This window comes from Macaca mulatta, chromosome 10 (assembly GCF_049350105.2).
Source record: "Macaca mulatta isolate MMU2019108-1 chromosome 10, T2T-MMU8v2.0, whole genome shotgun sequence".
NCBI lineage: Eukaryota > Metazoa > Chordata > Mammalia > Primates > Cercopithecidae > Macaca > Macaca mulatta.
Window position 1 is genome coordinate 93,886,918 of NC_133415.1, and position 13,978 is coordinate 93,900,895.

The window sequence follows — 13,978 nt, forward strand, 5'->3', positions numbered from 1 at the left end:
TGAATTTTGACAGGGTCAAGGAGGAAAACTGGGAGAAGGAGAAGTTGCCATGCAGGAGGGAGAGAAGATGCTCGAGTGAACTAGGCTCTGGGGAGGTGGAGGGGAGGGGATTGAGGACTTGGAGGGCTTGTGGGGAGGGAGGACGGGGAAGTAGGCCTTTTCAAAACCCAACTTTGGCTAAAGGATCACCTACTGGTTACTGAGTGAGGCAGCTACTTCTGTTCCATTTTCTTGGAAGTAATGCTGAGGCATCTAGGAGCTTCTCCCACTCTTAGAATCTTCCAGTGTTTCCTGGAGCCTGATCTCTGCCTCTATGCCTCCCACTGCCTGCTGGTTCTCTAGTTGGAAGCAGCTGGACTCAGGCAGCCACAGGTCATCCCAGGAGCACACATTGAGATAGGGGGATTCAGAGAGAGCTGCTTCACAACTTCTATTTGGGCTATACCCTTGACACAGGCCAAATCTTTCTGTCCCCGTCACAGTTTGCATCTTCAGGTATTGCAAATGATCTTCCATGGTTAAGGTTGCTTCTGAAACACAATGCTCTCCCTGGACCTCCTAGCTAATCTGCTTATTTCCAGTGTCAATTCCACCAAACTTTTCCCCTTCTGCTGCCTGTGATTGTTCTCGTACCTGTTTAAAACCCTGTCATAGTTCACCTTGCAGTATCTCCACTGGCACTAGGAGGGCCTCTCCCACCTGCCCAGTCTACATTCTGTGTATCTTCACTTTTACCCTCTGCTCCATCCTGACCAAAGCTATGACTGTGCATATATTGCCTCTCTTCTTGCAATATCTTTTCTTCTCTTCCACGGGCTAGCACCCCCTCATCTTTCAAGAATAGCGTCCAACTAGAAACCTTTCCTAATATTGCCCCCACCACCACTGGTGAGTTGGATGTGCTCCTTTACTCAAGAGTTCCCATAGCAACTGGTAGCTGGCCCCCTCTTCCCTATCATTCCTTATACCTTAGCATTACAGTTGGGGAATACGTCTGTCTCATTATCAGACTAGGCACTCCTCCAACATGATGATTAGATCTTATAAATAGCTATATCTCTAGGGCTTAGTATAGGACCTACCAGCCTCAAATAGGTAAATAGTACCTATTTGCCTTCATTCCTCAGGGAATGCTGGTTGAATGAATAAATGTCCTCATCACAGAAAGGATGTCTTCTGGCAGGAAAACAATGGAGATACAAGTGGACTACTTTTCTTGCCCCAAGCCACATGGCCAGGATCCTACATCTTTGTTGCTTGACTGCCTCTCATTTCACAATTCAAGAGTTGCCAGCTTTCTTATTGATTCTAACCGTTTTTTTTTTTTTTTTTTTTTTGAGAGGGAGTTTCCCTTTCGTTGCCCAGGCTGGAGTACAATGGTGCAATCTCGGCTCACCGCAACCTCCACCTCCCAGGTTCAAGCGATTCTCCTGCCTCAGCCTCCCTAGAAGCTTGGATTACAGGCATGCAGCACCACGCCTGGCTAATTTTGTGTTTTTAGTAGAGAGGGGGTTTCTCCATGTTGACCAGGCTGGTCTCGAACTCCCAACCTCAGGTGATCCGCCTGCCTTGGCCTCCCAAAGTGCTGGGATTACAGGCGTGAGCCACCGCGCCCGGCCTGATTCTGACCTTTTTATTCCACACATCTCAACTGTTGCTGAGCTGTTTCATTCTAGGAGGCAAAGGGCTCTTCTGGTTGTTCCTGAGATCGCCAGCCTGAATCTCCTTTCTTGAGCACCCAGCAGGTTCTTTTCCAAGGGAATCGGAATCTTGAAAGGGCAACAGATTCTTAGGCATTGGCGGGGAGAGGTGCTAGAAGACATGGTTGTCAAAGAATTGGCAAAGTCAAGAATGTGCCAGCATCCAAGGGTTAAAATGTCAGGAGGGGCATCCTGTTCCACAGCATGCCAGCCCCAGAGGGGATGCCAAAAGGATAACAGAGGCCTTGTGAGTGCCCAGGAATCAGGTGGAGATTAGGACCAACCCATCAGAGTGCAATTAAGCAAAAGGGGGAATCAATTTAAAGGTGCTAGAACAGGAACCATGCAACCAGGCTTCAGGAGAAAGTAGGAACCAGGGTACTGAACTTCATTCATCAGGGTTCTCTCTCTCTCTTTTTTGAGACAAGGTGACACTCTGTCACCCAGGCTGGAGTGCAGTGGCGCCATCTTGGCTCACTGCTGCCTCAGCCTCTCAGGTGATCCTCACCTCAGCCTCCCTAGTAGCTGAGATTACAAGCACACACCACTATGCCCAGCTAATTTCTGTTCGTAGAGACAGGATTTTGTTATGTTACGCAGGCTGGCCTCAAACTCCTAGGCTCAAATGATCCAGCTGCCTCAGGCTCCCAAAGTGTTAGGATTACAGGTGTGAGCCAAAGCCCCGGCAGGGACTTCTATCTCTTATCTCTTCCTCCACCCACTTCCTCCTATTTCCTCCCCCATCTCCAGGTTTCTCTGGCCCTTCTGACAGCAAGTAGGGCCAGGAGCAGCTCCCTAATCTACATACTACAGATCTATCCACAAGAAGATAGATGGAACCATTCTCCTCTTCTGAATTCTAGAGCCTTAAGGAAGTTAACCTGAGTGGCTCAGCTTGGATCGAGTGCCCATCCTGGTCCAAGTAACTGTAGCAGCACATCTGTGTATTTGTGTATCTTGTTCCTCCATAATCTTGCAGTCCGGGGAAACTGTGCAGATGGATGGGTTCCTGAAAAGCAGGAGTTGCTTAGACAACCCTAGAGGTGTTCCGTTCTGGGAGACAAGAGTTGGGCCAGGTTGATAACTAACCTAAGAGAGTCAGAATCAAATGAATAAGAATTAAATCTTGGGTGACCACCTAGATCAAGAGTCTCGAGGTTCAGTCATTTCAAAAAGTTCAAGTCTTATTGCTTCTTGGCCTTCTGGCTAAGATCATGTGCAGCATCTGTTCTTACCAGTTTAATATCTGATACATTTTCTATCTGAGGATAATATAATAAATAGATTTTTGGAGCAAGGAGATGGAATAGGAGCTTGGTCTGTCCACTCTACACATTGACCTGGATTGCAGTACCTCCAGGAATGGTGCACCCTCTCTACCACCCCCAAAAAGTCCAAGTCTCAAGAAGTAGTCCGGAAAAAAGTGTTTTTGGATTTATCTACATTTTTTTTTTTCTGAGATGGAGTCTCCTTCTGTCACCCAGGCCGGAGTGTAGTGGCACCATCTCGGCTCACTGTAACCTCTGCGTCTGGGATTCAAGCAATTCTCCTTCCTCAGCCTCCCAAGTAGCTGGGATTATAGGTGTGTGCCACCATGCCCAGCTAATTTTTGTATTTTTAGTAGAGACAGGGCTTCACCATGTTGGCCAGGCTGGTCTCGAACTCCTGACCTCAGATGATCTACCTGCCTTGGCCTCCCAAAGTGCTAAGATTACAGGCGTGAGCCACTGCACCTGGTCTAATTTTTGTAATTTTAGTAGAGATGGGTTTTCACCATGTTGGCCAGGTTGGTCTCGAACTCCTGACCTCAGGTGACCCACCCCCCCCCGCCCTCCCCCCGGCCTCCCAAAGTGCTGGCACTACAGGTGTGAGCCACCGCTCCTGGCTGGGTTTACCTACATTTTGGAGATGCTGCACTCCAGGTCCCTCTTTTCTTTTCTTTTTTTTTTTCTTTCTTTCTTTTTTTTTTTTTTTTTTTGAGACGGAGTCTCGCTCTGCTGCCCAGGCTGGAGTGCAGTGGCCGGATCTCAGCTCACTGCAAGCTCCGCCTCCCGGGTTCACGCCATTCTCCTGCCTCAGCCTCCCGAGTAGCTGGGATTACAGGCGCCCGCCACCTCGCCCGGCTAGTTTTTTGTATTTTTTAGTAGAGACGGGGTTTCACCGTGTCAGCCAGGATGGTCTCGATCTCCTGACCTTGTGATCCGCCCGTCTCGGCCTCCCAAAGTGCTGGGATTACAGGCTTGAGCCACCGCGCCCGGCCTAGTCCCTCTTTTCAAGAGTCACATAAGTATTTGCATATGGAAGACCCTGAGAAGGCGCCTGGGGAAAAAACCTGTTTAACTGTAAATATAATAATGTATGTATTTGTATGTGGACCTCTTCTTTTAGTGGATTATCTATAAACCGTCCACTGTTCCCAATGCATACTTTGGAGACAGACCTACACTACCAGTTTTCACCTGCTAGTTATTTTTATAAGGGTTGGGATGGTCCATGAGTGAACAGTCTTGATTTAAAGCAGTGTTTCCCAAACCTCATTTGTTTGCCTATAACCTTCCTGGAATTTGTCTTATATGTCTCCTCTGTGCACTATTCCTATATGTTTTTATGTAAATCAATCATTTTTTTAAAAAGCCTCATCCCAGTTATATCCGTAAAACAATGGTCATTTTTTCTTATACATATTGGAATACATATCTATTAGAATTAAAATGCTTGTCCATGCACTATCAATAATCTCCTCAATTACCATATGGTGGGGACATGGGTTTGAAGTGTTAGGAGTCAGGAGTGGCCTCTGTAAGACAGAGTAAGTCAGTCAACCTCTGAGCACTGCCAGGCACACATGCTGGCAGAGTTCAGCCTGTGACAAGACCGCCTGGATATTTCCATGTCTGTGCACAGGGACGTCCTCGGTCTGCCATTGTGAAGTCTATGCTGTTTTCATGCCTACCTAGTCTTTTTTGGAGGGACCTGGAAAGCAAATGCAGGCTGGGTACGGTGGCTCATGCCTGTAATCCCAGCACTTTGAGAGGCCAAGGTTGGCAGATTATGAGGTCAGGAGTTCGAGATCGGCCTGACCAACATAGTGAAACCCGGTCTCTACTAAAATTGCAAAAATTAGCTGGGTGTGGTGGCACATGGCTGTAATCCCAGCTACCTGGGAGGCTAAGACAGGATAATCGCTTGAACCCAAGAAGCGGAGGTTGCAGTGAGCCGAGATGGCGCCACTGCACTCCGGCCTGGGTGACAGAGTGAGACTCTGTCTCAAAAAAAAAAAAAAAAAAGCAAATGCAGATTCTCCCTGAGAAATGGGGGTTGGGAGAGTGGAGTAGTGTGGATGTACCATTTTTCCTGAAGGCAGTCCTCAAATTATCTTGGACTCACTGCAGCAAGCAGATGCCTCATCTTCTGGCCAGGGATTGATCCTGAGATGGGAAGAGTATGAGAAGAGACACCAAGAGCAAGGCAAAACTGGCTCTGGCAGCTTGCTTCAGAGAAAGAGTATAGCTTTGGAGTCAGGCCAACCTGAGGATGAATCCAAGACTCAGCACTTACTAGGTGCCTGCCCTCAAACAATTATTTTTTGATAGTCTATTAAAGACCCACAATGATCACCACAGAATGGACGAGGAAACTGGGACTCAGAGAAGTTAGACAACTTGCCTGAGATCACACAGGTAACAAACAGCAGAGCAGAATTCAAACCTAAGTTGATTTGACTTCCAAATGTGTGCTCCTAACCAAAGCAGGGTAACCTGCTTTGATTTGCCCATTTCTTGAGCACCTCTTCTGTAGGAGGGTCTGTTGCTAGGTGCTGGGAATTCAGTGGTAGGCAAGATGGACAAGATTCCCCCCGACCCCCTCACAGACCTTGCTTTCTATAGGGGAAATAGACAGGAAACCAATTACTCCATTTGTAACTTAATAACAAGTGTCATAAGTGTTACAAAGGAGATAGATACTACAAGGCACCCTTTGTTTTATTTTTGTTATTTATTTTTTGAGATTCACTCCCTCTGTAGCCCAGGCTGGAGTACAGTGGTGCGGTCTCGGCTCACTGCAACCTCTGCCTCCCGGGTTCAAGCAATTCTCCTGCCTCAGCCTCCCAAATAGCTGGTGTGCACCACTACATTCTGCTAATATTTGTATTTTTAGTAGAGACAGGATTTCACCATGTTGGCCAAGCTGTTGTTGAACTCCTGACCTCCAGTGATCCACCTACGTTGACCTCCCAAAGTGCTGTGGTTACAGGCGTTAGCCACCATGCCTGGCCTATAAGGCACCCTTGGTCAGCCAGTGGAAGCAGGGTCAGTAGTGTGCCTGGAAGTCACTTTGAAAAAGTGATATTTAGGTTGATCTTGAAGCATTCACAAGGTGTGGTAAACACATCTAATGTTTACCATTAGATGTGATAAAGATACTGATGGTCCACTGGATGAACATTTTTCATATTCACTTCCAAATGATTTCATAGATACTATTTCACAGATAACAGGATGAAGGTAAATAAAAAGGAGATCAATTAAAATATTAAAAATAATAGTGAAAGTGGTAATAGATGCGGCAATATCCACAAAGGAGTAATGGTTCGATTAGCATGTTGAAAAGATCACTTTGGTAATTGTTGGAATGCAGTTTAGGAGAGGGCCAAGAATGGAAGCAGCAATCCGTTAGAGTGTAGTGTTTTGGAGTGCAGTGCTTTTTTGTGTTTTGTTTTGTTTTTGTTTTTAGACTGCGTCTTACTCTGTTGCCCAGGCTGGAGTGCAGTGCAGCCTCGACCTCCTCTGGCTCAGGTGATCCTCCCACCTTAGCCTCCCGAGTAGCCAGGACTACAGGCACATGCCACCACGCCCTGCCAGTTTTTGTGTTTTTTTTTTTTTTGTAGAGTCGGGGTTTTGCCATGTTGTCCAGGCTGGTCTTGAACTCCTGGGTTCAAGTGATCTGCCAGCCTCAGCCTCCCAAAGTGCTAAGATTACAAGTGTGAGACACCACCCCCGGCCAGCGTATTGTATTAATCCAAGCAAGAGAACGCGGACTTCAAAGGCTTATGGGCGGCAGAGAGAAGTAGATGGAGTGAAGAGAAGTAATCAGCGGGACTGGTGGGAAATGAGGGAAAGGAAGGTGTCAGGATGGGGCTTTTTCTAGCTAAGTAGAGTTGAGTTCATCCCCAGAGAAGCTTGAGAGGCATCCAACTATAGATGCAAGGTATAGATGCAAGGTAGGTGGTTGTTGGTGCCTTGTCTTTAAGACAGTTTGCCTTTTGTAAAACAGGCGACCTCACAGAGCTATTGTTCAGAATTCAGAGCTGGTCACAGAATAGATGCTCTATAAAAGGTAGCTCTATTCCCCATTTGCTCCGTCCTCCCAGCATGCTAGGGATACAGCCGCGGATAGAGACAGGTTCAGTTCCCTTTGGTCTCTTGCATTCCTCCTCCCCTCAGCACAATTCCTGGGCTCATAGCGGATGCTTAGTAAGTATTTGTAGAATGAACCAAAGAAATCAGACCCTTGGTGACCCAGGGCTACATGTACTCGGCGGAAAACTGGGGCTAAACCGGACCCTTGGTTGGTTGAAAAATTAAAATAATTTTTAACAAGTGGGCGTGAAATACTCCAGAAGTTGGAGGGCTTGGACAAAGGCTGGGGAGGGGACTCCTCCCACCAGGCAGCCTCAGGGCCGGCTTAGCAAGAAAGGAGGCGCCGGGGAGACCTCTGGGGTCCCGGCTGCCAAGGTACTCGCTGCTCCAAATAGATGGGAACGCGGGACACCAGCTCGCCCAAGATCGCCTGGGTCCCGCCGCGGCCTTTAAAGGCCCACCACGTGGCTGCGCGGCCAGCCCTGGCCCGGAGGCGGTGCCCGGGTGGCGCCTGCGCACTGCCTAGCAGAGGGGTCGGGGTTCCGAGAAAAGGCGTCGGGAGAGGAAGGGGAGGCTGCTTGGGGTGGGACGCCGTGGGAGGAGTCGGCTCCTTATGCAAATCACAGCGGCGCGCGCACGGTCCGGAGGCGGGGCTTGCGATGCGAAGCCGGGTCCGTCAGGCGAACCGTGAGGGGGCGGGCCGCAACCCTCGGCCTCTTTCCGCGATCGCTGACGTCGTCGACGTGTTGTTTAAAAGCGACCGCGCAGGCGCAGTGAGCCCAAATGCGAACTTAGGCTGTTACACAACTGGTGGGGTCTGTTCTCGCCGCCCGCCCGGCAGTCAGGCAGCGTCGCCGCCGTGGTAGCAGCCTCAGCCGTTTCTGGAGTCTCGGGCCCACAGTCACCGCCGCTTACCTGCGCCTCCTCGAGGCTCCGGGGTCCCCGTCCGCCCGCACAGGCCGGTTCGCCGTCTGCGTCTCCCCCACGCCGCCTAGCCTGCCGCCGCGCTCGTCGCTCCGGGCCGACATGAGTGGGGACCACCTCCACAACGATTCCCAGGTACGGCCTGGCCTGACCCCGGCAGCCCTGGACCCCAGCCTGGCCGTCCCGCGACCCCCGGCGCAGGCCCCTACCCCAGCCCCGGCCCGGCCGCTTTGACAGGCCGGGGCCCCCGGCGAGGTGCCGCCCGCCGGAGTAGATCGGCTCGCTAGGCCGCGAACAAGGGCCGCGAAGTTACAGTTCGAGGGGGGATGGTTGCCCTCCGTGGCTACCCCCGGGACCCCGTCCTCCCTGGGGGCGCAGGGTGGGCCAGACCCCCAGCCGCGCGCGCTCGCCGCCAGAGGGGTTAAAGTGGCTGTTGTTTGATATTCTCTCCTTTTCTTTTTCCAGATCGAAGCGGATTTCCGATTGAATGGTGAGTGTGCCCCCTGCCCCGACCCCGGGGCCCCCCAGCCGCCGGCCGCCTCCCCCGCGCCCTGCCGGTGCCGGGCAGAGGACAGACATGGCGTCCCAGAGACTAAGTCCCGGCTCCTCGCTCACCGGCCCCATTGTTCCCATCGGGCCGCCTCTTGACCCCCTTTCCGGGGACCCCAGCTCCCCCAGATCCCGGCCCTCCCAAGAGGGGGCAACGGAGACCCGGTGTCGTCCGCCACCCGGCCTCGGGCGGTCTTTCCGGGCCGGGATTCCTCCCGGGAAAGTCGCCTTGTCGACGGTCGGGACTTAGTCTCTGCGCCATTTTCTTTTTCTCTCTCCTCTCCTTTCTGTGCCTGTGTCTCTTTCTCTCCCTCCCTCGGCTCCTTCCTTGAGCTGCCCAGAACGAGATTTCTGCAGAGCAAAGCTATATAAATCACATACTTCACCAGAGAGGGAAGGATGGGGGACTGAATTATTATTTTTTTAAACTTTATTTTGGGGGTTATTCCCTTTCTGCTTCATGTTTGTTTCCTTTTTTGCTTCCAGAATGAAAGATTTCCTTAGGCAACTGTTAATTTTTTTTTTCAATAGGATGTTTATGATAGGAATTATGGCTCTAAAACTAAAGTCACCGTTTGTGGAGTTCTTTACGTTTCCAGGTTGTTTTTTCCCAAGTTACGTTCTTTGCAAAGGTAGCAGTACCTCACTAAAGAAAGTTTGCAAGTTCTCTGTGGGTCACCCAATGTAAATGTTGGATTTTTAAAAAATTAAACTGTTAGTGACTGGAACTTTTCATTGTGGCTGAGGTTCCCAATGTAGTGTTTTTTTGGAAACGCAGTTTAGTTTGTACTTGTTGGAAGGAAAGATTGTTGAGCATCTCTTGTGGACCTGGTGTGTTGGCCTTTTCGTTTGGGCTGTAGGGAGGAAAAAAGGATTTTATTTATTGAAACAAAGAGTGTCCAGCACCCACCCCTGCTTCCTGTTCATTCTTTTTCACGAGCCACTGTTTTTCAGGAATCAAGAACTAGCTTGTTTTTTCCAATTCTTTATGTTTTTGAACCATTTTCAGTCAAATCAAGGCATTTATTCTTTGTGTATTTCCACTTCAGTTACCCAGGGAAGATTCCTCCAATAAAAAACTCATCCTTGCAGGCTTTCAAACAACCCTGTTGAAGGAGAAGGTACCTTCTGTAGTGTGCTGGGAATTCCCACTGATTTTGATGGTGCATAATCCTGCTCAATTGAGTCTGGGTTCCGGGAACCTCTCCAATGGGAGAAGCTGATGAGTAGGTTTTCTAGTGTTGTAATCAGCAGTCCATCATGTTAGCCTGCTCTACTGAGAGCAACCTTATGTTCAGAGTTTGAAGTGGGGCATCCAGCAGGAGAGAATCTGGTTTAAAGTATGGCATTTCTTGAGCACCAGTTATGTGCCAACCACTGTGCTTAGTGTAGAGCTGATCCTGTAACCACAACACTCCTTTGCTCTCAATTCAGTCTATTGGGGGAGACATTATTAGTTAATTATAAGGTAATTACTGGGGCATATGTGTACCCAAAATGCTTTGAAGTATAGGGGACTTAATTTTATCTGAAGATGGGGAAATTTCTCAGAGGTGACTTCTGAGCTGAGGGTTGTGGAAGACTGGACGCAGAGAATTGTCGGGTTGGAGTGTTTCTTAAGTACATTTAACCAACCTATCACGATTTTAAAAGAGGGAGGAGGTGAGGCCTGCAGTTTAGAAAACCACAGTATAGACGTGTTTCTTTGGGATACAGGGGCAAAGAAAGGATGTGCAGGTGAGGCTGTAAGAAGTCCTTTTGACTTCGCTAGAGGAAGGTGGGATCTTAATATAGAATGTATTCTTTTGGCTGTCAGGCTGGGCTGAGTAGGTAATGTAAGTAATGAAACAAAGTTTAGCCCTTTCTTCTTGTGAGAAAGTTAACTTACATGGTTCTCACCTAAGTCACGTGAATGATTGTAAGCTGGTTAGGTTATTGATCTTTACTGACATATTTATAGAGGCTGAAGTAATCTGCCTATGTTGACTTTTAGAAGTGTTGGCTCACATTTAATAGCAATAATAGCTATTATTTATTGAATACTTACTGCCAGGCGTGAATCTCAGCTCTTTCCATGGGTCATCTAATTAGATGTAATCCTTGGAAGGACCATCGTGAGTTAGGTCCTATTATTTCTGTTTTGTAGATGAGGGAACTCAGGCTTCAGTGTATTTACTAGCTTGCCCAAGGGCCGTGAGTTGACCACTCTAAATCCCATGAGCTGAGCCACTATGCTGAAGTGATACTGTATGATACTAGCATGAAAAAATAAAAAGCCGCAAATCTCTGTTTTCTTACAGAGCTGAAAAAGGAGAGAGGGAAGGAAGGATTTGATAATTTGTCATTTGCTTTTTATCTAAACATGCTTCTTCAAAAGAAAAAGCGCTTTGACTGTCTCCCTGCCACCATAAAGGTCTGACACTGGTGTAATTATTCTTTGTGAATATTGTCTGGAAGATGTGGTGTTAGTAACTATGCTTGCTGTCTCAAGTAATACATTGTTAACCAGTGATTGATTTATGTAACTATGAAAGACACTTTTAAAAAAGTAGAAATCAACGTTTACTTACGCCCAGATATGTCATTATTGAACTTTGTATTAAGAGGATATTGCTTAAGCATGATTTTAAGAGGGCCTAACCCATCTTACAGATTAACTGTACAAGTTCATATATTAAAATCAAACGTCTCTCATTTTGCCTGCCCTCATCCCCTAAGATATAAAAGATTCCCCCCGCCCCACCCCCCACACCTTTTGGAGTTCATTCTTCACAATATTTAAAATTGTAGCTGTTTGTATGTAATTTAGAACATTCTGGCCCATACTCAACTGCTGGGAAACTCTGTTATTTATATTTAAAACGTTGACAGTGAGTTAGGAATTTGGAGCAGAAACCGTATCTAGGTCTAAGTGAAAAGACTTCCTAAGTATTGGTAGAACAAACTGTAGTGGGGCTGAGTCATTATTACAGTACTGTACAGGCTGCGTAGCACTCTGTAGAATTGATAATGGTAATACCAGGTTAAAGTGTTAGCGATTCTTCTGGTGTTTCAGATGTCTTCAAGTTTTTACCTGTCTGCAATGGAGATAGGGAGTCCTCCCCCAATTGACCCCCTTAGCGAATCTCAATACTTGACTCCATCAGTCTTTAGTCTAAGAAATGATATATGGGATCATGGTTTGACATCTTGCGCTGATTCTGGTTGGCTTAATGGAATCAAATTGGATGAAGGTAATTAAATATGAATTGTTTCTGATGCTAATAGACGGTTGTACTTCTGTGCTATTGGGTATGGATTGGGATGGGCGGTAGCATAGCTGATTGTGGTGGGGGGGATTTCAGGTAGCTGATGATGTGGCTTTCTGAAAATTGCCATTACATTTTTAAAGCTGAAAAGTGATGGTACCACCAAATGAAATCTGCAGCATCCTCAATCAGGAAATACTTAAGCGTTATGCTCCAAGGTGGTTGTCTTTCCTTACGTCGCAACTGGACTCCTTGAGGCACCTTTTTAGAATTAGTGAGCCGCTAGGATTTTTATACTACACTTTGACATAAAACAAAGTTGCTTGTCAACATGTGTTTTTTAGTTTACCAGCATATCAGATCTCACAAACAAATTTTAGGCTAGGATTGGATGTTTCTGGTAAAAACAAGAAAATCCAGGCATCACTAAAAGAATCATAAATATGTTGTGGCTTGAAAGGTGCAAACTAAATAATATAGCTAGCAGTAACAGTCACCAACTCCTGCTTTTCTTTGGTTCAGTAGATAGAGTAAAATGGAAAATAGGAAACCAAGGTCAGTCCTCAAATCTCGTTTTAACCAATAGCAGCAAAAAAAAAAAAAAGAAAAAAGGAATTGAGTCTTTTTCTCCTTGCTGTCAGCATGAAGATGAGGAATTGAGAGAGTTGGAAAGACATTCATTAGTTTGTTCAGATTATTAAATAACATATCTTAAAGTCTATATTCCAAAATTGGGCTGTGAAGTTTTTTTGTTTTGCTTGTTTTCAGTGCGTGTGTGGGGTGGGGAGGTGCAAAAAAAGTTTGCCTTTTAATATACAACTGTGTTGTATATTAATTATATAATAACAGTTGTCCCCTGCTGCTAGTGGTATGGAAAATGATTCTGTTGTGCTTTCTGAATGCATATCATTTTAGAAGATTTCAGATTATACTAAAACCATGTTATTTCATGTTAGTTGGACATGAATGCATATTTACATGACACATCATTATCAACTTTTGCCTTTTGCCATCTTTTTAGTGCAAAGTAAAACTGATACTCTTCAAATCCAAAGTTGTTTCCTCAGAAGTGTGTTTTGTGAGGGATTGCATCTTTCCCACGTGGAAACTGCGTCCAACTCCAGTAAACTGGGTTCACTTGGGAAAATGAATTCAAATGTAATTAGTTTGAATGAAGCTGTGGAAATGTTTGAAATGAGTATTTTGACGTTGGACCTGGAGGTTTAAAAAAAAAAAACAGAACTCTTGAAAGAATAGTAAAATATATTGGATGTGGAGGTGAGAGTCAGTTGAATTTTCTGTGTTGTGTGGTTTAGATTATCTGACTGTCCCTTAATTATTTTGAAACCATTAACTTTGGATAATAAGGGCATTTAGGCAAACAGTTGACACATGGATTTCTTAAGGTAAAGAGTTTAGAGACTTCCAAACTAGCCCTTAAGAGGCGAATGGGTATCGTGTTTAAAGGAAGCTTTCAGATTGTGTTTAAACTTTGAGTAGTAATATTTGGAACAGGTCTTTTCTCCCTATTTCCATGTCTCAGACATCTCAAGTTTGAGCAGCAGCTTTCTATCCCCATGGCTACAGACCAATAGCTGCAGTAGAAAATCTAAAATAGAGGCCAGGGTTGAAATAATTAGCATTTTGCCAATCCCCACCCTCCCTGCCACCTGCGTGTCTAGATGTGGGCAGTATGTGCTGTGTTGATAGCATAGGGCCTGGGAAGGGTGGACAAAGTTTGAGGGTTGTGGGGAAGCTTGTAGATGAATGTCTATTAGATATTAATGGTATTTTGGTGGTATTATAAGAAATGGCTGATAGTTTGCTGAAATGATTTTGTAGTAAATAGATATTGTTGAACATTTTGTGTGTGTATAAGAAAGATCCTAGATATTTTTCAAACTGGGAGAGAAGTGACATTACCGGTATCTCATGCATATCTCTGGAGTATATAGATCGTAATATCAACTTTGGCTATCTGTATCAAAGTTTGTATTAACTGTTTTTGTGTCATTTATGTCTCAACGTTTAGTGAAGAAAGAAATTCCAAGGGAGGTAGGCAACTTTTAATTTTAACTTCTTTCCTTTTTTTTGAGCCGGGTAGAGGGCAGACAGGGTTTCTGTTTGTTGCCCAGGCTGGAGTGTAGTAGTGTGATCTCGGCTTCCTGCAACTTCTGCCTCCTGGGCTCAAGCGATC

General features: G+C 46.3%; 1 protein-coding gene and 1 non-coding gene across 3 annotated transcripts in view; both read left to right on the top strand.

The window, feature by feature from the left end:
- Positions 1–2,886: 2,886 nt before the first annotated feature.
- Positions 2,887–3,076, top strand: LOC114670713 (U2 spliceosomal RNA). Its single transcript, XR_003720406.1, has one exon. It is a non-coding gene; the product is annotated as a U2 spliceosomal RNA (small nuclear RNA).
- Positions 3,077–7,841: 4,765 nt separating this feature from the next.
- The window catches only part of TOP1 (DNA topoisomerase I), a 103,188-nt gene continuing 97,051 nt past the window's right edge, over positions 7,842–13,978 (top strand). For both annotated transcript variants that reach the window (NM_001266512.2, XM_015148991.3), the window contains 2 exon segments: positions 7,842–8,119; positions 8,450–8,474. In NM_001266512.2, coding sequence (NP_001253441.1) covers positions 8,087–8,119; positions 8,450–8,474 — 58 coding nt within the window. In that variant the 5' untranslated portion in view covers positions 7,842–8,086.